General features: G+C 39.9%; 2 protein-coding genes across 2 annotated transcripts; both read right to left on the reverse strand.

Moving 5' to 3' along the window:
- Nucleotides 1-7573: 7573 nt before the first annotated feature.
- On the reverse strand, nt 7574-8734 carry LOC112170623. The gene is made up of 2 exons (XM_024307967.1): nt 8317-8734; nt 7574-8178 (listed from the first exon to the last, which is right to left on the reverse strand). The coding sequence occupies exons 1-2, from the start codon at nt 8732-8734 to the stop codon at nt 7574-7576; spliced, it is 1023 nt and encodes a 340-aa protein (XP_024163735.1).
- A 12530-nt stretch (nt 8735-21264) lies between these two features.
- LOC112173442 lies at nt 21265-22195 on the reverse strand. Its single transcript, XM_024311065.2, has one exon. The coding sequence runs from the start codon at nt 22042-22044 to the stop codon at nt 21502-21504; it is 543 nt and encodes a 180-aa protein (XP_024166833.1). The 5' UTR covers nt 22045-22195; the 3' UTR covers nt 21265-21501.
- Nucleotides 22196-23298: the final 1103 nt, after the last annotated feature.

A 23298-nucleotide genomic window follows, 5' to 3' on the forward strand; every position in this document is an offset into this window, starting at 1 on the left:
AAGTATTGGAAACCCAATTTGGGTTGCATGCGAGAATTACTAGGCTTGGAAATTTGATCAGTTCTGCGAACAGCCCAAAGCTTCATAGTGTTTTTGCCTTTATTGATAACTCGTATTTATAAGCCCAACACAACAAACTACCAAAGCCCATAGACCGGGACAGAAGATGGGCAAAGCCCAAAAGGGAAACCAAGCCTTCTAAACTATGAAACTAACCAAAATGGAAAAGAGAAAGTCAGAAAACAAAACAAAATGGAGAAGAGACAACACAAACCAAAGATAAAACAAAATGAATATGACTTTTTTTTTTTTCTGGTATAATGAATGAATATGACTATTACTTCATGCGTTTTCATTTTATTATTTTTTGTATTTTCAAATAAAATTTGTTGCTAATCTGGAAGGCTTCATTAAATTTTAAATACTTTAAGCGGTAGGTGCTGATATTGTTTCTATAAACATTACTTTTAGTAGGTTGCTGATCTTGTCTAACTTCATATCCACTTATAATCGGTAAACAAAAGCTCACATCACCCAAAAATCAATCGAGGAAAAATCAGTTGTGGTAATAGTCTAAGTCTCTAATGCAGCGGAAGTTGTGTGTCAACTGAGTAATAGTCTCTCATAATTCAACTAAATCCCACAAGTTTCGGGCATCTCCATGTCCTTTAGTCAAAAGTCATAACCATTTATTTGACACCTCTAGTGTTATTATTATTAATTCAGATTTTGCATCTTCAACCCCCTTTTTTTTTTTTTTTGAATGAAAAGACATTTATTAAAGCCCCTTAATGGGGTTGATTACAGTCAAATGCAAGCACATCCAGAATGCAATCTGGTGCACTATCAAACCAATAAGAACTAAGTTCATTCTCATATGCTATATTAGCTAAACGGTGTGCGACATAATTGCACGTTCTGGGGGCATATTCAATTGACACTCTTGGCATGTGATTGAGGAGCTATCGTATATCATCCAATAAACCCCTGTCAGGCAATCTGGTATAATGCACATCAGTGACGTCCAAAGTGGCTTGGAGACAATCTGTTTCCACAATGGCCTCTTCAACGTGCATTTGTTGTAGGAATAACAGACCCTGCTTTATAGCATTTAGCTCAACCTGCTTTGGAAATGAAACATATGTAATCGGGGATGCCAGCGCAGCGCGAAACAAGCCAGTATCATCACGTAGCACAGCCTCCACTCCACCCACGGTATTGGTAGGCAAAAAACTACCATCGACATTCAGTTTCTACTTTCCATCTGCAGCTGGGACCCATCTTTGGTTTGAACGAGGGTTTTTCAGCTTTGCATCTGTTTGTCTAGCCTTTTGAAACTCCTCCAACCATGTGAGGGCTCCCAACACCAAATCATTTGCTGACTGACAAGTCCCATTCCATAATTGGTTGTTTCTATTCTTCCAAATTGCCCATAAGATGATGACCAATTTTTCAAAAATATCAGCTGGAAGGTGCAGGGCCCTTTCCAACATCCATTCCTTGAACTGGATATTTGGAAGAAGACTTTCACTCACATTAAACGGTGGAGCCGAGAGAATGGAGTTGGCAATGGGGCACTTACAGAATATGTGACTGCAGTCCTCATAGCGATGTGAACACAATACACAACTTAAATCTCCCGTGTATCCCTTGGTAGTCAGTTTTGCACGAGTTGGTAGTAAATCATTGCATGCACGCCACAGGCATATTTGAACCTTTCCTGGCACTTGTGCTCGCCATAATCGTTTCCACAGCTCCGCATAAGGATCGCCCCTAGAAGGAGAGGCCAAACAATTTTCAAGCACCACGGCTCTGGCAATCCAGTATGTCGTACGAACAGAGTAAAAACCCCTACGCTCAGGATGCCAACAAATTTTATCTTCTATCCCCTGACTACTAAGGGGAATGCATAGGATCCCATCAGCTACCGGAGAAGTAAAAACAGATCTGACCAAAGACACATTCCATTGCTTTGTGGAGCTATCAATCAGGTCTGAGACGTTGGTAAGAGCACATCCTGCCAATTTTTGCACTAGATACTGGGGACAATCCGGAATCCACTTATCATGCCACATATTAATATGATTTCCATTGCCCACTCTCCACTGAACCCCTGCTTTTAGTATGGGTCGACCATTTAAAATACTCCTCCAGGAGAACGAGGAAGCCTCTCCTACTTCCGCCTCCCAAAACGAGCAATTGGGATGGTATATGGCCTTGTACAACCGTGCAATTAAAGAGTGAGGGTTAGACACAAGTCGGCAGCCTTGTTTGGCAAGCATGGCTAAATTATAGGCATATATGTTTTTGAATCCCATTCCGCCCTCCTATTTTGTAAGACACAGCCGTTCCCAACTCCTCCAATGTATCTTATTTTCTCATCGGTATCACCCCAGAAAAAAGAAGCACATAACTGGTGGATGTCATCACATAGACCCTTAGGCAACAAGTAGCAATTCATGGCATACAATGGCATCGTTTGAGCAATGGCCTTGATCAAAATTTCTTTACCTGCCGAGCTAAGTATCTTGGCCTTCCAACTCACCAGTTTTTTCGTGAGCTTCTCTTTGATGTATTCAAAGATTGCCGTCTTTGACTTTCCAATTCTCATGGGCAAACCCAGATATCTGTCATGCTCCTTGACACACTTGACCTCCAAAATTGAAGCCATCTCCAACTGTCGGGTAGGGTGCACATTATTACTAAACACGACACTGCTTTTTTGAAAATTCACTCTCTGGCCTGATGCTTTTTCATAAATATCAAGTATGCTTCGAATTTGAAAACACTCCTCATTGGTAGCAGTACCAAATAATATACTATTATCAGCAAAGAAGAGATGATGAAGAGTAGGGGCCTGAGGGCACATAGTAAGACCATGAATAACATTCTGCTCAACTGCTGCAGAAATTAGTGACGAAAGGCCTTCACTACATAAAATAAAGAGGTAAGGTGATAAGGGATCACCTTGTCTAATTCCCCTGGTAGGAACAATCGCAGAGGTTGGCTCACCTTGTACCAAGATAGAGTATCGGACTGAAGTGACACAAGTCATAATGATGTTTATCCATTGTGATGCAAACCCCAGCTTAGAAAGGATTGCTTTGATAAAATCCCATTCAAGCCTATCATAGGCCTTACTAATATCAAGTTTCAGAGAAAAAAAACCCGTCTCTTGTTGCCTCAATTTATGCATAAAATGTGCTGCTTCTGTGGCCACTAAGGTGTTGTCCGAGATGAGCCGCCCAGGGACATATGCACTTTGCAATGGAGAAATAATATCCGGTAGCACCAATTTCAGTTGGTTGGCTACCACTTTGGAGCTTATCCTGCAAATAACATTACATAGTGTAATTGGTCGAAAGTGGGAGGCCTCCTTTGGGTCCTTCTGTTTTGGTATAAGACATAAGTGAGTAAAGTTTGGTTCAAGCCAAATCTCCCCCCTTTCAAGTAGATCCCGAACTGCATGACAAATATCATTACTGACAACATTCCAGAATTTCTGAAAAAAGAATGGGGACATACCATCAGGTCCAAGGCTCTTTGAAGGGTGCATTTGGAACAACGCCCTTCTAATTTCCTCATAAAAAACCGGTTTTAGCAATTCGGCATTCATATCCTCCGTTACCTTTACCGGAGTAGCTTCAACAACCTTCGCAATGGCCTCAAAATCCACTCCCTCAGTTGAGAACACCTGTTTGAAGTACTGTAACAAAAGTCTTTGTATTTCCGTAGGGGCAGTTTGCCATTCTCCAAACTCATTAGATAAACCTTTTATAGTATTCTTGGCTTTCCTGTTACTAGCTCTTCTGTGAAAAAATGCAGAATTACGGTCTCTATCCTTGAGCCACATAACTTTCGATCTTTGCCTCCAATACTTCTCTTGTTGTGAGAGAAGTTGACTATATTGAACATGCAACACCCTCTGTTCTTCATATAGTGCCGGAGAGTAGGGCTGTTGCATGAGATCTTTCAACTTTTCTTGCAAAACAAGCATGTCAGCTTTCTGTTTATTGAAATCAGTTTGATGCCAATTCATAAGTCTTCGTCCAGCATATTTCATTTTGTGCCCTAGCTGTCTCAATGCGTTTCCCGTAGTAGGAGTAGCCCACGCTTGTGTGATGATGTTGGTACATTCATCATGCCCAAACCACGCTTCCTCAAACCGAAATCGTCTTTCATAGTTGACCCTTGTCAACCTTTCCTCTCTAACCTCAACGAGTAAGGGACTGTGATCCGAATCAGACGGAGGAAGCGTCACCACCCGACTATAAGGAAACCTCCTTCTCCATTGAGTGGATTGGAAACCTCGGTCCAGCCGCTCCTTAGTGTACTTGTTCGACCAGGTGACTCTCCCACCTACGAAGCCCATGTCAATGAAACCACAAGTAGACCTGGTTCGACGAAATTTCTCCATTGCAGCTTGTGCCCTAGGAGGCCCCCCAGACTTGTCAGCAGTACTCATAATTTCATTAAAGTCTCCTGCCATCAACCATGGCAGTGAGCAAGGTTGTGCAGCGAGGGTTTTGATCAGAGACCAGGTTCGATCTCTACTATCCCGAGCAGCGACACCATAAATACCGGTGAAGCGCCATAGATGCATACCCGGTTTTCCTATCACAGCGTCAATGTGATGCGGTGAGTAATTTCTGATGTCTACATGCGTATCATCATTCCAAAAGAGCTCCAGTCCCTGCGACTCTTTCTCTTGTGGAACACAGAACCCTCCTTTAAAACCCAGTTTCGTGGTGATAGAGTCCATGAGGTTTTTCTTGCTAACGTTTCCGAAAGAAAAATGAGGCTTGTTTTTTGGCTTGCACCATATCAAGCAACGCCCGCTGCGTTTCCAGATTGACGATGCCCCTGCAGTTCCATACTAAAACGTTTCCTTGATGCATGGGAGGAAACCGATGCGGTGCCAGGAAGAAATCCGGCTTTGGTGGCAGCACAGAGAGAAAACAGCGGTCTTAGGGTTTTTTTTTAATTACTTGTGTCAATTGGTAACCCAAGTTACAAAGAAATATCTTCAACCCCTTTTAATCAAAAGTCATAGTCATTAATTTCATAATTTTAATCATTTTAGACAATCATTTAATTACAATATGAAATTATATATCATATATAATATATCGTCATAATAAAATAATTTTCTAATTTTTCATAAATTTTTAGAAAAAATGTTGCTTTCATTTAAAAATCTGTTACTTTATTATTAGCCGTTGAATTTAATTCATCGTTTTTTTTTTTTTTTGCCGTAAGATTAGAAATTAAGTAATTACATATTTACTCTTTTGTTTTCTATACCAATTAATTTGGGCCCTCCATTTTGAATTGAATCAATACAGAGTGAATTTCAGCCCTCCATTGTGTAGCTACTATCTAGGGCACACCACGTGTCCCACCGAGCCAATATGGCTTTCGTCCTTCATTTCTTTGTCAAAATGACTCAAGTTTTGACTAAGAAGTCATTTTGACTCCACTTTATTTTGAGTTGGAGATGATGAAATTGAACTACCCTAGCCATTTTGGCTTTTGACTAAGGGTTGAAGTTGCCCTTAGGGCATCTCCAACGGTTGTAGTCAAAAGCCAAAATGGCTTTGGCTTTTCAAGAAGACATCTCCAACCATTCACTTACCTTAGCCATTTTGACTTATTAGTCAAAAGGGGAGTCATTTTGACGAAACTCGCTGGAACGAAAGCCATTTTGGCTGAGGACAGAAGATGGTGGGCCCCAACTGCACATGGGATTGATTTTGCAGATAGAAGCAACGCGCAAACTGGGGACTGAATCCTGCAAACACGCATAAGGACAAAAAAAAGATCGGTTGGAATCACACGCGCAATAACATGGCCGACACTGGGCCCCTCCAGTGAAAGAAGCCGTTGGGGCTTCCAACGGTCCTGAAAACCAACGGTTGAGATTCATGCATCATTAATTCAATTTAAAATGAAAGGCTAAGATTAATTGGTTCTAAAAATTAAAAAGTAAATATATATTTAGGGAATATCTAATCTGACGGTTCAAAAAACTGTGTGGATTAAAATCAACGGTTAATAATAAAGTAAATGTGTTTTAAACCAAAAAAAAATTGAAAAAATAAAAGAAAATTTTCTAAAAAATCAGAAAAATGTTTTTTGCCCGTTGGAACAGTAACTTTAATAGATTCTATAAATACCAACCCTCTTCTTCATAATTTTTCACTCCAAAACATCTCCAATCTCCTCCAAACTTCATTCTTTTTCACCAATGTTCTTCATCTAGCTAGCTTTCAATTTTTTTAGAAGATACCTAACCCAAGACAAGAGTGTTGGAAGGACGCCGAAGATATAGCCTTGTGCATAGCTGTAGTTACCGTTGGTGAAGACGGCTCTAAGGGTACTAGTCAAGAGAAAAAACAAATTGTGGGAGCGTATACATGAAGTATACGAGACTTGCAAGCCTGCCGGAGGCGTGGTTAGATTGGGAGGAGGGTGTGACGGTCGTTGGAAAAAGATTAGACCGGCATGCCAAAAATGGCGTCAAGCTCTTAACAAAGCGGCACTTCTTCGAGGAAGTGGTGATAACACCACCGACGAGGTAATCATCCTTATTCTTGACGTTTTATTCTTATTTTTAAAATTAATTTTACCGTTATTTTAGCATGTTATGTATATTGACTTTCGTATAAATATATGTAGTACATGATTAATATCTTCTTATTTGTAGGTATTACAAGCTAAGTCAATATATCATACCTTAGCTAAAGGAGAGGAGTTTGCGTTTGAGCATTGTTGGCCAATATTAAAGGATAAAAAAAAGTTAAGCAATCCTCTAGGCATGAATGTCGGTAGCTCAAGTTTTCCTACCTCTATCAACTTCGAGGATGACGGCACTCCCGCAAGTGACTCCCCAAGCTCTTCAAATGTGCATGCACGCCCCCCAGGTCAAAAAGCTCAGAAGGCTGCTAAGAAAAAATCCAGGCAAGATGAAACAGGTGAACTCTTATTACAAATGCAAAGGATTGCAGACAAGGAGAGCGCGATCTCGAATACAGGCTGCGACTCAGGGAGGAGACTAAATTAGCTGAGCAGCACGCGGATGATGCTCGCACAATGACAGTGGATCCATCAATTTTCACACCCAAAAAAAAGAGTTATTGGGAGAGGAAGCAAGCACAAATTATTGAGAGGGAGGAACAAAGCTCTAATGCTGGTGCATTTCGTGAACCCTCCTTTTCTCCAAAAGAAAATACACCACATAGTGAAGATGACTCTAACTTGGACCTCTATGTGCCAGTTCAAGAGACTCAATGGATGGGGAGAAATTAGAAATATTTTATTGGTTGTACTTTTTCACTTATGTTTTTCAATTATGAAATAAAATTGTTGCTTTATTTTATAGTTAACAAATAAAAACAAAAACTTGTTTTTATCTCACTTTTATTCATAACAATAAAACACACTACATTACAAAAGCATAAACACACTAACAATAAAATAAAACCACACAACATTACAAAGCATAAACACACAAACAATCAAACCACACAATGGCCACATTGCCAATTATTGAAAGCGTGAAAATATAATCTCTTCATCTGCGGTTCCGCTCTGCTTGTAGCTTCATGTTCCAGAGGTGCTTAACCAAATCTCCTTGAAGGACTCTATGCACAATTGGGCATCTAACCCCCTGGTAACGGGTCATGAACTCCTCAAGTTCAAGACGGTTGCGCTCAACCTCATGATCATCCTTATACCTCTCATATATTTGTGCTTTCCTTGGTCTGGTGGGGATATCATCGGGGTCAAAAGGCGACTCTTCATCTTCTTCACGCTCATCATCGACAATCATGTTGTGCAAAATAATGCAGGTCATCATGATGTATGATAGATCCTCTCTATCCCATCCACGGGCGGGTCCTCTTACTATTGCAAAACGAGCTTGGAGAATGCCAAAAGCCCTCTCCACGTCTTTTCTGTATGACTCCTGCATCTTTGTAAAATGAGCTTGCTCTGGCGTAATTGGATTTCTAATTGCTTTCACAAAAGATCCCCATTTAGGGTAGATCCCATCGACTAGGTAGTAGCATTGGCCATATTCTCTATCACCTACATGGTACGAAACTCGAGGAGCCTCACCTGTGCATATTTCCTTGAATAATGGAGACATTCCAAGTACATTAATATCATTAAGGGAACCTGGAAGTCCGAAATAGGAGTGCCAAATCCAAGCATCGTATGATGCGACCGCCTAAAGAATGATTGTGGGTTTTCCCTTATAACCAGTGAAGTGCCCTTGCCATGAGGTTGGGCAGTTTTTCCACTGCCAGTGCATACAATCGAGACTTCCCACCATTCCGGGGAACCCCCTTTCGTCGGCAACATCGAGCAACCGCTGCAAATATGCCGGAGTTGGTCGACAAAGGTAATGATCGTGGTACACATTCCAGATTGCTCTAGTAAAGTGCGACAAGATCTCCAAAGCTGTAGATTCAACTACGTCTAGAAACTCATCACACAGGTCGGCCGGAAGCCCGTAAGCAAGCGTCCTCATAGCACAAGTCAGCTTTTGTTCGGTAGACAAACCAACTCTGCCGGAGGCATCATCAGTTTGCACGAAGTACGGATCGTGGTTGGCGACATCATGCATCATTTGGTTAAACACATGAGGTTGCATTCTGTACCTTCTGCGAAATATATCGCCTTGGAACCTGCACGGCGAAGTGAAGTAAAGAGCTTTCAATCGTCGTTCCATAGCTTCTCTGTGACGTCCCGAACCCGAATTCACCGATTTACTAGTCATTTGGACGGTAAACAACTTTTACTTTCACTTTTACTGTCGTTTCAATACTTTTAGGGGGCCCTAAAAGTTGACTTTTTGTTTAGGTCAAAATTTGAGAAAATTTCCTTCATGAAAGTTGTAGAGTACGTTAAACCGAGCGTGTGCATATGTGGTACGTAAAAATTGGAGTAGTAACGAAGAAGTTATAAGGGTTTTAAGTGAGTGGCAGTTTTGTAATTTTGTGGAATTCATGTCTATAAATAGAAATCTGGACTTTCCATTTCGGGAAAGCCCCGAAAATTTCCAGTTTTCTTCCTCTCGCCGACGTAACTTTCCGGCGTCGCTACCGCCTCGTCCGGCCACCTATGGCCATGAAATTGGTGTCCATCTCTTCGTCTTGAAACAAGGTTTCTATCTATATATGGCTTGCACCCTATCATTCACCATAGACGACGAATCGAAGCCAACAAGTTCACTGTAGCAGCTCGGGTTTTCTGGAAAATTTTCCAGATTCCGGCCATCTCCGGCGACATTTTTGAGCTTGATCGATGCGCCTCGAGACGTGGATGATATTCCTCCAAGCCTTGTTCCACGAATCGAAGGAAAAATCGACGAATCAAAGGTTTGAAATTCTTGACACTGTTCACGTTTCGGGTATAATCTTCACCTTAATTGTTGAGGTAGTTCTAGCCATTTTCTGGCTTTGTTGTAGTTGAAAGAATTAATGTGTGTGTTGAGAAGGTGCTACTGCCAAATTTTGGTGGCCATTAGAGTTGGTGGCAGCGGCGGCGGCGGTAGCGGCGGCTATGGTAGCTTTTTAATTTCAATTTCTGGCTAGTTGAATTCTATAATTATCTTAGAGCTTATATATGAAGTTTGGTGAGGATTGGTGGAGTTTTGAATCGGTTATAAATTTCTAAAGATTTGGATTTCGATTAATGTTAATCGTGAATCCGGTTGTCGGATTTCCTCCATAATTGTTATATAGTCTGAAATCGATGAGTGGGCAGTGTTGGTGAAGTTTGGTTGGATGTGGAAGAGAATTGGAGAAGTTGAGGTTTTGGGTTTTGAGACTTAATTATTGATTATCGTAAAATTATTTTCCGTCCGGTAATTATTTATGTACAAATAATTGTGTACAGGGCGACGTACCGAGCTATTGCTCGACGAAGGAACTCGTACGCATGGTCGCCTAAATAGTATTGTGAGTGGACATTTATTTTAAATTAATTGTGCATGCAGTATATTAGCATTTTCCGATTGAGATTTAATTTATAATTTGAATTATTGAGTTTTATGGTTTTATGAGATTTAGTTTATTGAGATTTATTTTTGAATTACGAGATTAGTATTGAAATTCATTCCCGAGGACTTTTAGTAGATTTTTGAGATAGTTATTCAGGAGTTATTGAGTGGAGAAATGATTTTCGGGAAGTGACTGATTCAGAAAATATTATGAGAATTTTTGGATTTCGAATATCGGTTTTTATGAGGATTCACGAGTACGAATGTTTCATCGAATATTTGAGCATGATTGATTTATCGAGATTTATTGAGCTTTGAGCTCCGTACTTATCAGCTTTGAAGTTAGATTGAGTTTTCTTTCCGAAAGCATTTATTGATTTACAGAGTATTTGATTTTATGCTTTCGAGGATGTTTTTGAGGATTTATTGAGATTTTGAGGTTATTTTCAGTTTCTTGAGGAGGCTATTTAGTTTATTAAGGAGGCCAGTTTTGGCGCATGCGTATCTTATCTAGTTGGCAGTCCCTTCTAGGTAATAGTCTGGTTGGCAGTCCCTTCCAGACTACAGCCCGGTTGGCAGTCTCATCCGATGCGTCACCTGGTTGGCAGTCCCTTCCAGATGACATGAGGTAGTTAGTCGGCAGTCCCGTCTACTACCTGTGGTTAGTCGGCAGTCCCGTCTACTACTTGTGGCTAGTTGGCAGTCCCTTCTATCCACCGCCTCCTATTCCGGTTGGCAGTCCATTCCGATGCGTCATCTGGGTGGCAGTCCCTCCTAGATGGCGTGAGATGACTAGACAGCAGTCTTTTCTAGTCATCAAACGAGCCTCATGAAAAGGATGTTTTTATAAGGATTGAGGATGAGATTTTAAGAGGTTTCAAGATGTTCTTGTTACGTGATTGAGATTTCAGTAAAGAGGATGATTAAGAGTGTTTTCAAGATTGTTACTGCATGCGAGATTTTAGAGAATAACTTGGGAAAGCATTAAGTTTTACTTATACATCTGAAAGTACTTATTTTTCGTCCACTCACTCTAACGGATTTTAAATGTTTTCCCCTGGGCCCTTCGGTTTTAAATGCCCAGTTTGCAGGCCAGTTTAGCTTGAGGTCGAGCGTACTTGGGGTTGAGGCATAGCTGTCATAGCTTCCGCATTATAAAAGCATCGGTCATTTATCTTGTTTTCTATTCTCTTGTACGCCTGTACATTAGATTGCTCTGATAACCTATGAGATTAATATTCTTAAATTCAGAATTGTTTATGAAATGAGAGATGTTGTGATATAGGGAGCAGGGTGGCTCCAGGAGAATAGGGATGGATGATTTAGAAGTGTAGATGTTTTTCTACAGGTTTTGGGTTGTCAATTTTTAGGGGAAGTTCTGTTAAATTTTTGGTAGAATTTCTTCTAAAGTGGGCCCCGCAGGGCCTCTTCGGATTTCAGGGTGAAATCCGGGGCGGGTCCTGTCAGTTGGTATCAAAGCACTAGGTGGTAAGATTCTGTAGACATGTTTCAATCTAGTTACCTTATATGCTTGATGTTGCTCAGTACCTCCCGAGTGATGGCCCGACTGCAGCGGTTCCCCATCGTTTACTCTTCGGTGCTGAAGTATTCATCAAGTATGTAAGGTACATGGTTAGTTGATTTTCCTTCAGGTGCTATGCCTCTTATACGCCGATCTCATATGGATTTATCTGCATATCAGATTGTTTAAGTGTCTTGCACCTTTTCATGGTGATGGTGATGTTAGATTACCTTATAGGGTTGAGTTATGCTACGAAATGCGATCCGAGGGAATGTGGTGGTTATCTCTCCCTCGATGCCAACAAGTTTGTTGGGGTAAGGTTTAAGGTGCAAGACTGGAGTTCGATTTCGTGTTTGATTGTTAGAGTTGAGTGGGCATAGATTTGGGTTGTCTCAGTTTGCTATAAATTGCTTTAGAATCAGAATTGTTGATGGAAATGGAACTAGTAATATTAGTGGTTGTGACGCTGAACCAAGTTTCAGGAGATGTGTTACGTGATGTGATATGGCATGTAAGTGACATTTATGATATCATTGATAGTTGTTGGAGATTACTTGGAAATCATGACTAGTTATCTTGGGCCTTTGACCTAACCATGATGTTTGGATTTCGTTTTGTCCGGATTGGAAGAAATTGATTTTAGATACGTTGACTTATAATTGATCCTTTTGAAGTTTTGGATCGTATTGAGTAAGGAGATAGACAGAATTTAAGTTTTTGGTATAGTTTTATGTTTGAAACTTGAATATTTAGTTGGACGCTTAGAGCTTTACAATCGAGTTACGATGTTTGGCAGTATTTAATTGAGAAGATGAGAAACAACTTTTGTATATGAGATTGTACCGGTGAGTGTACTTAATTGGTTATCCGTTTTTGGCTGAAATGGTTGTACCTAAAATTGGAGAATAGCGGTAATGATAATGTTGGGTATTCATAATAGTGCAAGTGGAATTACTTGTGATACGGAGTATGATTCGAGTTATAAATTGTGGAGCCTTGAAGATTAATTGTGATAGATTCTTGGTGAAGCTTTTGTTAGACAGTTGGATTGTGATTTTGTAAGAGTGGTTAGTGGAATAATTTTATGGAAATAAGTTTCCCAATTGGCCCCGAAAATATTTCAGATTAAGGTTTGACCAGAATTCTTGTTATATGTGGGTCAAACGTAATGCGGTTTGTCTTTGCAGTGACGTATTTCAACGGTGATTTAATTGTGGAATTGGATCGCCATGTGGTTGGATTAATTTCATATTCTAGTACCGGTTTGTATGATAAGAGAGGTTAGACGGGTATCTGTTTTGCATCAAGGTTGATGTTCGAGGAAAGACTCTGTGAACGGTGTTTGTCATCTAGGAAAATTGGTGGTTGCTTGAGTTGCATACATATACTAACAGATTGCTTTGAAGGAATTAAGTGAATTTTACTACCTTGGTACCGTTACTGGTGGTAATGGGTTAAACAGTTTGAAATTTAGTTTTCACTTTGATCGATCTTTCTACCGTATGGTGGCCCTTGATTGGAGAAGTATAGAAAGCTGTTGGTACGATTGATATTCGGTCACCATCACGGGTTTATAGGTACGATGACTTGGCAAAATGTTGGAGTTGAGTTTGGAAATTGTTTGTTTGGACTTGAGTTTTATCAAGGGTTTCAACTGACACTTGAAGTACTAGATTGTTGAGCGACTATGATTGAGTTGTGTTGTTGGATTTATGCTTAGCGAGATGAGGTTTGGGAAATTTTGGTGCAATCTTAGTTAGCGCAGATTAGTTTTTGGAATTGTTGTTGTAGCTGAAATATTATTGAATAAGTGTTGTTAGAGGGCGGATCTCCAGCTACTTCATCCTCAGTTTAGCGATGACAGTATCGTTTGGGGATATCGGCTTTGAGCCATGCAAGGAGAGTTTGCTATACTCAAATACTTGCAAGTTTGACGTTGATTATTGGAATATTATGGTTTGGAAACGCAGAGAAGAAAGAATAGACTACTTTGCTAGCAGTCTGGTACAGAAATTTTGAACATGAACAGGTATGCGAAATGTGTCGCCTTATGGCCAGCAGGGTATGTATCAAAGAAGTTTCTCTGGTTGACTTAGATGTCATTTCAAGGCTTTAATCAATGTTTTAGTTGGGTATCAAAGTAGCGCAAAGGAAGTGTAGTGACCCTATAACCTTCATGATTAAGAACTTATAGGTTGGTTCGAGGCTACTCTTTGATATGCTTGACAACTGTGGAACCTCTACGTGCACGACATTCGATCAAAAATCCAAGCACAAATAGACAACAGGAAGTGTGGTTTTTGTGGTTGCTAAGGAAATTGGTTGTTTCAGACATATGGGTTATCAGTGAGCATCTTGTGGTGTTTTATTAACTGTTGGACTTTCCATAACCCGTGTACGAATTGAAATTGTTTTAAGTGTGAGTAAATGTATTATCATGTTGTTGGTGAACAAAGTGGATCTTCACTGTATGAGGTATATGAAAAAGAGTATGAATGCTACTATTCAAACTGAATAGTTTGTAATATTGATACCATGAGTCATCTGAACTATTATTTGACCTAAATTTCTTGACGTCGAAGTTGTGTACTTGTGAGTATGTAGTTAGGTAAGACAAGGGTATCCAACTTGGAACATTGATACATTTGGGGTTCTAAGTATATGTTTTTGGTTGCTTGTGTAATCGAGATTGTCGAAATTATTAGCTACTCCAGTCGTTGACTTAAGATTGCAAAGGGAAAACTTAATCCAAAGAAGATTTGATTTTCGTTATGCAGTTTCAAGGTGTAGTTCGTTCAAGTAACCGACCTTGATTTAGCCTTGAGTCTTTATTCTGAGAATTTTAGTAGGTGTTTCTGCTCACATAGTTGAACCATTTACAGGTTGCTTCAAACATAATGCTTTGACGATGTTCTCCCTTAGTTGTTAAGGACGGTCAGTAATGAGTGGAAGTAAATCTACCTCCTAATACACTGAATTTAGTAAGAATGCTGTGAGAATTATTCAGATTACAATAATTGACTAGATTTCAGTTAGAGGATTGTTTCTTCTAAGGGTTGATCTCCATGTTCTAATTGGTCAAGTTTTGGATCAGTTTTGAAGGTAATTTCTACATGATTTGAGCTGACTTGCACATCTTTTCTGTGCCTTATCATCGCCACGGCCGTACGATTGATGTGTTATTCATCTTCGTGACTGTTTACTATGGATTGGCGTGTGCACCCATCTCTACTTGAATAGTATGGAATTTCGAGGGCGAAATTTTTATAAGGTGGGGAGAATGTGACGTCCCGAACCCGAATTCACCGGTTTACTAGTCATTTGGACGGTAAACAACTTTTACTTTCACTTTTACTATCGTTTCAATGCTTTTAGGGGGCCCTAAAAGTTGACTTTTTGTTCGGGTCAAAATTTGAGAAAATTTCCTTCATGAAAGTTGTAGAGTACGTTAAACCGAGCGCGTGCATATGTGGTACGTAAAAATCGGAGTAGTAACGAAGAAGTTATAAGGGTTTTAAGTGAGTGGCAGTTTTGTAATTTTGTGGAATTCATGTCTATAAATAGAAATCTGGACTTTCCATTTCGGGAAAGCCCCGAAAATTTCCAGTTTTCTTCCTCTCGCCGACGTAACTTTCCGGCGTCGCTACCGCCTCGTCCGGCCACCTATGGCCATGAAATTGGTGTCCATCTCTTCTTCTTGAAACAAGGTTTCTATCTATATATGGCTTGCACCCTATCATTCACCATAGACGACGAATCGAAGCCAACAAGTTCACTGTAGCAGCTCGGGTTTTCTGGAAAATTTTCCAGATTCCGGCCATCTCCGGCGGCATTTTTGAGCTTGATCGATGCGCCTCGAGACGTGGATGATATTCCTCCAAGCCTTGTTCCACGAATCGAAGGAAAAATCGACGAATCAAAGGTTTGAAATTCTTGACACTGTTCACGTTTCGGGTATAATCTTCACCTTAATTGTTGAGGTAGTTCTAGCCATTTTCTGGCTTTGTTGTAGTTGAAAGAATTAATGTGTGTGTTGAGAAGGTGCTACTGCCAAATTTTGGTGGCCATTAGAGTTGGTGGCAGCGGCGGCGGCGGTAGCGGCGGCTATGGTAGCTTTTTAATTTCAATTTCTGGCTAGTTGAATTCTATAATTATCTTAGAGCTTATATATGAAGTTTGGTGAGGATTGGTGGAGTTTTGAATCGGTTATAAATTTCTAACGATTTGAATTTCGATTAATGTTAATCGTGAATCCGGTTGTCGGATTTCCTCCATAATTGTTATATAGTCTGAAATTGATGAGTGGGCAGTGTTGGTGAAGTTTGGTTGGATGTGGAAGAGAATTGGAGAAGTTGAGGTTTTGGGTTTTGAGACTTAATTATTGATTATCGTAAAATTATTTTCCGTCCGGTAATTATTTATGTACAAATAATTGTGTACAGGGCGACGTACCGAGCTATTGCTCGACGAAGGAACTCGTATGCATGGTCGCCTAAATAGTACTGTGAGTGGACATTTATTTTAAATTAATTGTGCATGCAGTATATTAGCATTTTCCGATTGAGATTTAATTTATAATTTGAATTATTGAGTTTTATGGTTTTATGAGATTTAGTTTATCGAGATTTATTTATGAATTACGAGATTAGTATTGAAATTCATTCCCAAGGACTTTTAGTAGATTTTTGAGATAGTTATTCAGGAGTTATTGAGTTGAGAAATGATTTTCGGGAAGTGACTGATTCAGAAAATATTATGAGAATTTTTGGATTTCGAATATCGGTTTTTATGAGGATTCACGAGTACGAATGTTTCATCGAATATTTGAGCATGATTGATTTATCGAGATTTATTGAGCTTTGAGCTCCGTACTTATCAGCTTTGAAGTTAGATTGAGTTTTCTTTCCGAAAGCATTTATTGATTTACAGAGTATTTGATTTTATGCTTTCGAGGATGTTTTTGAGGATTTATTGAGATTTTGAGGTTATTTTCAGTTTCTTGAGGAGGTTATTCAGTTTATTAAGGAGGCCAGTTTTGGCGCATGCGTATCTTACCTAGTTGGCAGTCCCTTCTAGGTAATAGTCTGGTTGGCAGTCCCTTCCAGACTACAGCCCGGTTGGCAGTCTCATCCGATGCGTCACCTGGTTGGCAGTCCCTTCCAGATGACATGAGGTAGTTAGTCGGCAGTCCCGTCTACTACCTGTGGTTAGTCGGCAGTCCCGTCTACTACTTGTGGCTAGTTGGCAGTCCCTTCTATCCACCGCCTCCTATTCCGGTTGGCAGTCCATTCCGATGCGTCATCTGGGTGGCAGTCCCTCCTAGATGGCATGAGATGACTAGACAGCATGACAGGACCCGCCCCGGATTTCACCCCGAAATCCGGAGTGGCCCTGCGGGGCCCACCTTAGTGATAACTCTACCGAGAACTGGTCGAGTCACCCCTAAAGTGGACTACCCAAAACAGTAACCCACAATAGATCAGAGCCAAACAAAGAAGTGCGGAAGCTATTCGTCAACTATGCCTCGAACCACATACGCACGACCTCAACTAATAACGCCTGCAAACTGGGCATTAGAAACCGAAAGGCCCAGGGGAAAGTAGATGAAAAACGTTAGCGTGAGTGGACAAAAATAAACAAATTAAAAGAAAAAGATTTCATACTTTCCCACATTTATTTCTTAAAAAAAAAAATTCCCGATGCATGCAACATTTATAAAACGTATGTCTTTAATACTCGGAGTCTCGTGAAAACATACCAGTCCCCGCTGGCTAAAAGAATCGGACTAGCCCCGCTAGTCAAGTAACAAATAGTAGAATATGGGGAAGGGACGTCACCATACGGGTAAAGGAGCCCCTTAGGCTCAACCTACCCTTGACTACCACTCACACATAGATTGTGTGAGGAGGAGAACTAATAACCTCGACTGCCACCCACGTGAGGAGGAGAATAAATCACCTCGACTGCCACTCACAAACACAAAGTAAGTGAGGAGGAGAATAAGCTGCCTCAACTGCCACTCACAAACGCAAAGTAAGTGAGGAGGAGACCTAATCGAATGACCCGAGTATGGTGAGGAAATCATTCAAAATCCATAAAATCCGAAAGGCTTTCCCAATATCTCACGAGAAAACAAATAAATATATTCCAATGACGTGACCCCGCACGCCAAATACTCTCAAATTCAGAACCAAACCCGGAAATTAGTACGAGCCCAAATTCCTTCGGAAAAATCTCATTTCCAATAATATTCCAGAATATCTCGAACTTGCCTACTAAATATAATATGTAATCCAAAAATCATCTCGGTAAAATAAGTCGTCGAAAAATCTCGTAAATCATATTTCCAAATAATAATCATATATTCCAAAACCAATTCCGAAAGTCATACCGAAATAAATCATAATTAAATTCCAAAATCAATTCATATGCTCGGAAAGTGATAGGTTAATTAAATAGAACGTACTTTAGTAAATAAATGCATGCATCACTTATTTAAAAAAACAAAAATCCACTCACAGTACTATTGGGCGACCACGCAAACGAGTTACTTCATCGAGCAATAGCTCGGTACGTCGTCCTGTACACAATTATGTTTCCGTAAACGGCAATCCGATAAAATAAATACGAACCTAAACGAAACTCGAAAATCCCTATCTCCATTACTTCTCAAATTCCACCCAAATCTCTTCCACAGCACTACTTCCTCAATTTACATATTCCACAATGAAAACGAGGGAAATCCGACGCCCAGATTTCCCACAATTCCATCACAAAACTCCAAACTTCGGAAATTCACAAACAATTCCAAACTCCTCCAAAATTCACCAAACTTCACATACAAGCTCTACAACAATATACAATTTAATGGGCTAAAAACTGAAATTAAAACACTGCCATATAAGCCTCCACGCGCCACCAACAGTGGCAGCGCGTGGGCCCCACGCGCCGGCGGCCACCACCTCCGATGGCCACCAAACTCCGGCACTAGCATCTACACAACAAGCCCAACCAACTTCCCAACTACAACATCATCCAATTTTACCTCGAAGTGGTCGAATCAAGCTGGTGAAGAAAAGCTCGAAACTTCAAGAACCCTAAAAATGGAAAATTGTCAATTCGATATCTACACTGCAAATTGGATTGAACTACCTTAGGGGAAATGATCACCATCAAAAACCGAATCTTCGATGCTAACCTGGTGGCCGGAGGTAGCCGGAATGGTCGGAAATCGGCGAAACCCCAAAACTGCAACCGGAGCAAACCTTGCTTCAATCCGAGCTTTTCCGGCCAAATCGTCGAAAACTAAGGGCACCAGCGTGACCAGGGGGAGGAGGCGACCCTGTGGTGGCCGGCTTTCTGCCGGGTGATGGCCGGACGGAGGCCAATCGAAGGGAAGAAGGATTTCCCGAAGAAGAAAGAGGGGAAAATCGGGGGAGAGGAGAGAGAAAGGTGGGTTTCCGGTTTTGGAAACCTACCACAGTAATTTTCCTTATATATATAATTTTCTTACCATGAACAGTAACCATAAACAGTAACTTTAATCTTTCGCTTATAACTTTCACATACGAACTCCAATTTTTACACACCACATATGCACGCGCTCGGTTTAACGTTCTCTACAATTTTTGTGAAGGAAGTTTCCTCAAATTTTGATCCGAACGAAAAGTCAACTTTTAGGGCCACTAAAAGTACGGAAACGAAAGTAAAAGTGAAAATAGTTGTCGTTTACCGTCCAAATGACTAGTAAACCGGTGGATTCAGGTTCGGGACGTTACACAGCAGTCCTTTCTAGTCATCAAACGAGCCTCATGAAAAGGATGTTTTTATAAGGATTGAGGATGAGATTTTAAGAGGTTTCAAGATGTTCTTGTTACGTGATTGAGATTTCAGTAAAGAGGATGATTAAGAGTGTTTTCAAGATTGTTACTGCATGCGAGATTTTAGAGAATAACTTGGGAAAGCATTAAGTTTTACTTATACATCTGAAAGTACTTATTTTTCGTCCACTCACTCTAACGGATTTTAAATGTTTTCCCCTGGGCCCTTCGGTTTTAAATGCCCAGTTTGCAGGCCAGTTTAGCTTGAGGTCGAGCGTACTTGGGGTTGAGGCATAGCTGTCATAGCTTCCGCATTATAAAAGCATCGGTCATTTATCTTGTTTTCTATTCTCTTGTACGCCTGTACATTAGATTGCTCTGATAACCTATGAGATTAATATTCTTAAATTCAGAATTGTTTATGAAATGAGAGATGTTGTGATATAGGGAGCAGGGTGGCTCCAGGAGAATAAGGATGGATGATTTAGAAGTGTAGATGTTTTTCTACAGGTTTTGGGTTGTCCATTTTTAGGGGAAGTTCTGTTAAATTTTTGGTAGAATTTCTTCTAAAGTGGGCCCCGCAGGGCCTCTTCGGATTTCAGGGTGAAATCCGGGGCGGGTCCTGTCATTCTCGATCTCTTGCGATGTACTGGCGCCTGGGCTGTGAACCACCCCACTGTGATTCTTCCTCTTGGATCCTCAAGATATGAGAGGAAGTTGCCTACATCACCAGGGCTCTTTGACGATTTCTTGTAATGGCATCTTCTTCCTCTTGCATCAGCAATTTCCGAAACTTATTCATTGCAACAAGGAACCGAAAATATAAAATTAAAATGAAGTTAAGAATTTCTAAGCTTCTGATATGAGAAGAGATGTGTTTGTGAATTGGTGAGCTATGATGGAGTGAATGACTCCGTATTTATGGAGGGTTGGAAAAGGATATCTGAAGATAGGATACGACACGTGGCAGATAAAAATCAAAAACGTAATCTAACTAGCCTTTCAACGACTGACACGTGACACTAGAATCGGTAATAAAGTTGAGATAGAAAATCTTATCTTATCACGTGATAAATAAAATCTCAACCGAGATAGAGATAAGATATCGGATCCGAATAGCATTGACACGTGGCATGAATATATAGATTCCCAAAAATAAATAAATAATTTTTTTTAATCAATTAATGACGATATATTATATAACATAATTATGTATGATATAAAAATTCATATTGTAGTTAATTAATTCTCTAAAATGATTAATTTATTAAATGACTTTGGCTTTTAACTAAACATGGTTGGAGATGGAAAAATTGAATGAATAGTGATGACTCTAGGGGAGTCAAATTTTGCATATGACTTTAGCTTATGACTAAATGGTTGGAGATGCTCTTATAAAATCTCAAGGAGCTTCTCAAAGAGAACTTTAGCTTTTTAGAGACAGTAGAATGAAGATGATATCTGTGTTTGAAGAAAATTGAATGAGCCCCGTCTTGACATAAACCTGAATTCGAACCGCCTCCTCATTAAAATTAATTTGATGACACAATAATTTGGCACACAGAAGATGCAAGGAGCCAAACATATGGAACAAGGAATGTCGCCATCACATTGTATTTTGCAACCAAAACGGCGATCATGGCTTATCACGTACCTATCATGCCATAACAATACAATTAGTGTAAATAAGACATAGTTTGAGCCAATGTTTCCAAATTGGTTTAGACAAGTAGTAATATTAGTGAGTTATGTTTACGTACTTAGTTGATTTTTACTCAAGTATTTTCAGAAGTTTTAATTTTTTATATTTTATTCTCACTCCATCCATTATATTTTAAACTCATTTATTCTCCATGTTAATTAAACCAATAACTAACATATCACAGCCCACGGACAAATGCTCTTGAATCCAAATACAACATAATAGGATGGGCTCGTCAATTTATGTTGGCAAATCAATTCAAAAAGAACTTCAGACTAATTCAACGACAAATGAAAGAAAGTTATATACACTAATGCATGCAGTCTCAAATTACAGAGTTGGATTGGCCCAGAAAAATGATTTAACAAATAAACAAACGGAGTGGATAAGAGAGAATTGTAATTACATCCGATTAATCAAATCCAGATCGACATTTAACCTTCAGTAATTCCTATGCAAACCCAGCATTTCTTTTATTAACAGCATAGCTTCTGCTCCTTGTATACACATCTGCCTTGACATCGACTTCATCTTCCTCAAAAGTAGAAGCCCTTTCCTCATCAATCCTCATCATCTTCAACCCAACACTATAGCTCCTCATCCCTCTCCCATTGTTAGTACCATTCGCAGCTTGTCTAACACCAACAATTGGTCTAACACTACTTCTATTCACATCTGAACTAGCTGCAGTCCTGATATTGTGGTCCTTGTTCTCTTTCCCTGCATTGTTCTTCTTTGACGACGCAGTTCTGATAAGCTGCCTCACATCCTCGTCGTCGTTTGAACCCGAAGAGTTGACACTAAAGCTCCTCGGCAAGTGAACTTGCGAAGCAGCGTAACCGCCAACACCGCCGCCGCCACCCACCTTACTGGCGCAATCTTCCAAACCCCTCATGTAGAAGTTCCTGGCCTTGGCTAAAGTCCGAAAGGGTAAAGAAATAAAGCGCATCAACAAATTCTGCTGCTTCTTTGCTTTGCTTGCAGTAGTCCTCATGGTTTTGCTTCTGCTCAATATGGATGTGGAAGATATTTCGATTATGGAACTGGGATAGCTTGAGATGGATGAGCAGAGTTGGCGATGTGAAGAGAGGTATATAAAGGGTGTAGGGGGATTTTGGTTTTGGACTTGTTTCTTGGAAGTAGGTTTGAAGCAGTCTAATTGAGACGGCAAGCCGAGAGAGAGGAAAATAAAATTGATTACAAGGACGTGTGGACTATATCAGAATTCAAATAAGAGAATAGGACGTGAAAGGTTCAAAGCTGTAAATAATACATACCGTTAGAGTGGACCATAATCCAAATTAATGTGACGAAAACATAGCGTAGAATAATCATACATGCAACTAGACGTGGTAGTGAAGGTGACCCTTCCAAAGCTGGGTGCTGACCCGTCGATCTGGAAATAACGAAGAGGTCGGGCGGCAGATTCTTTGGGGAAAAAATGCGCACAACTCAAAGTTACTAATAAATTTTTCTCAATTTACTTTTTAACTTTTAGTTAAAAAATGGTCAGTAAGTGGTTTGGGTTGACCGACTTTCATGACCCGTACAATCTCTGTACAAAATTAACCAAGTCGCAGCTAGTTTGGATGAATTATATTAAACAGGCCCTTCCACTAAGGGATTCCTTTTTTGGTCCAATTTGAGGGATAACATGACAGCCCTTGGATCTGTTTTAATGACCTTCAACGGCTGAGATTATGTCAAACCATTTAACCCTTTCTGACCACGATTAACCGTGAAACTAAACCTCAATTCTTTTGATTTGGCGCTCAGAGAAGAGCGCGAAGGGGAATGGGAGAAGCTCAAGAGTCTGCTCGAGAGAGATAGAGAGAGCATCGAAGAAACAAAGGTTTGTGGTATACTGATGTTTACTTTCTAAAAAAAATCAGGTATGGCTCTTCTTCTCTTATGGTATTTCTTTTCAATTATGTAGAAGAGACCTCTATTTTGAAACTTGTTTGATGCCCAATTTTATGGGTTCATCCATATTTGTTATTGTGTGTTCTAACTTATGTCATCAATTCACTCTTTATCTTTGATTGTCTATTTGAAAAGAACTAAAATTTTAGAGTTTATATGGAAACTTGATTTGATTAATATGGAGGACCTGAAACTTTTGGAGTTTATATGCTATGAGCTTATGCTCGAAAGAAACCAATGTTATACCTTATTCTACTAAATAGATATGGGTTAGTGCATCGCCCAGAAAAAGCCTCTTAAAAGTTTGATTAATTGCAATCTAAGT

This window comes from Rosa chinensis, chromosome 6, assembly GCF_002994745.2.
Source record: "Rosa chinensis cultivar Old Blush chromosome 6, RchiOBHm-V2, whole genome shotgun sequence".
Classification (NCBI taxonomy): Eukaryota; Viridiplantae; Streptophyta; class Magnoliopsida; order Rosales; family Rosaceae; genus Rosa; species Rosa chinensis.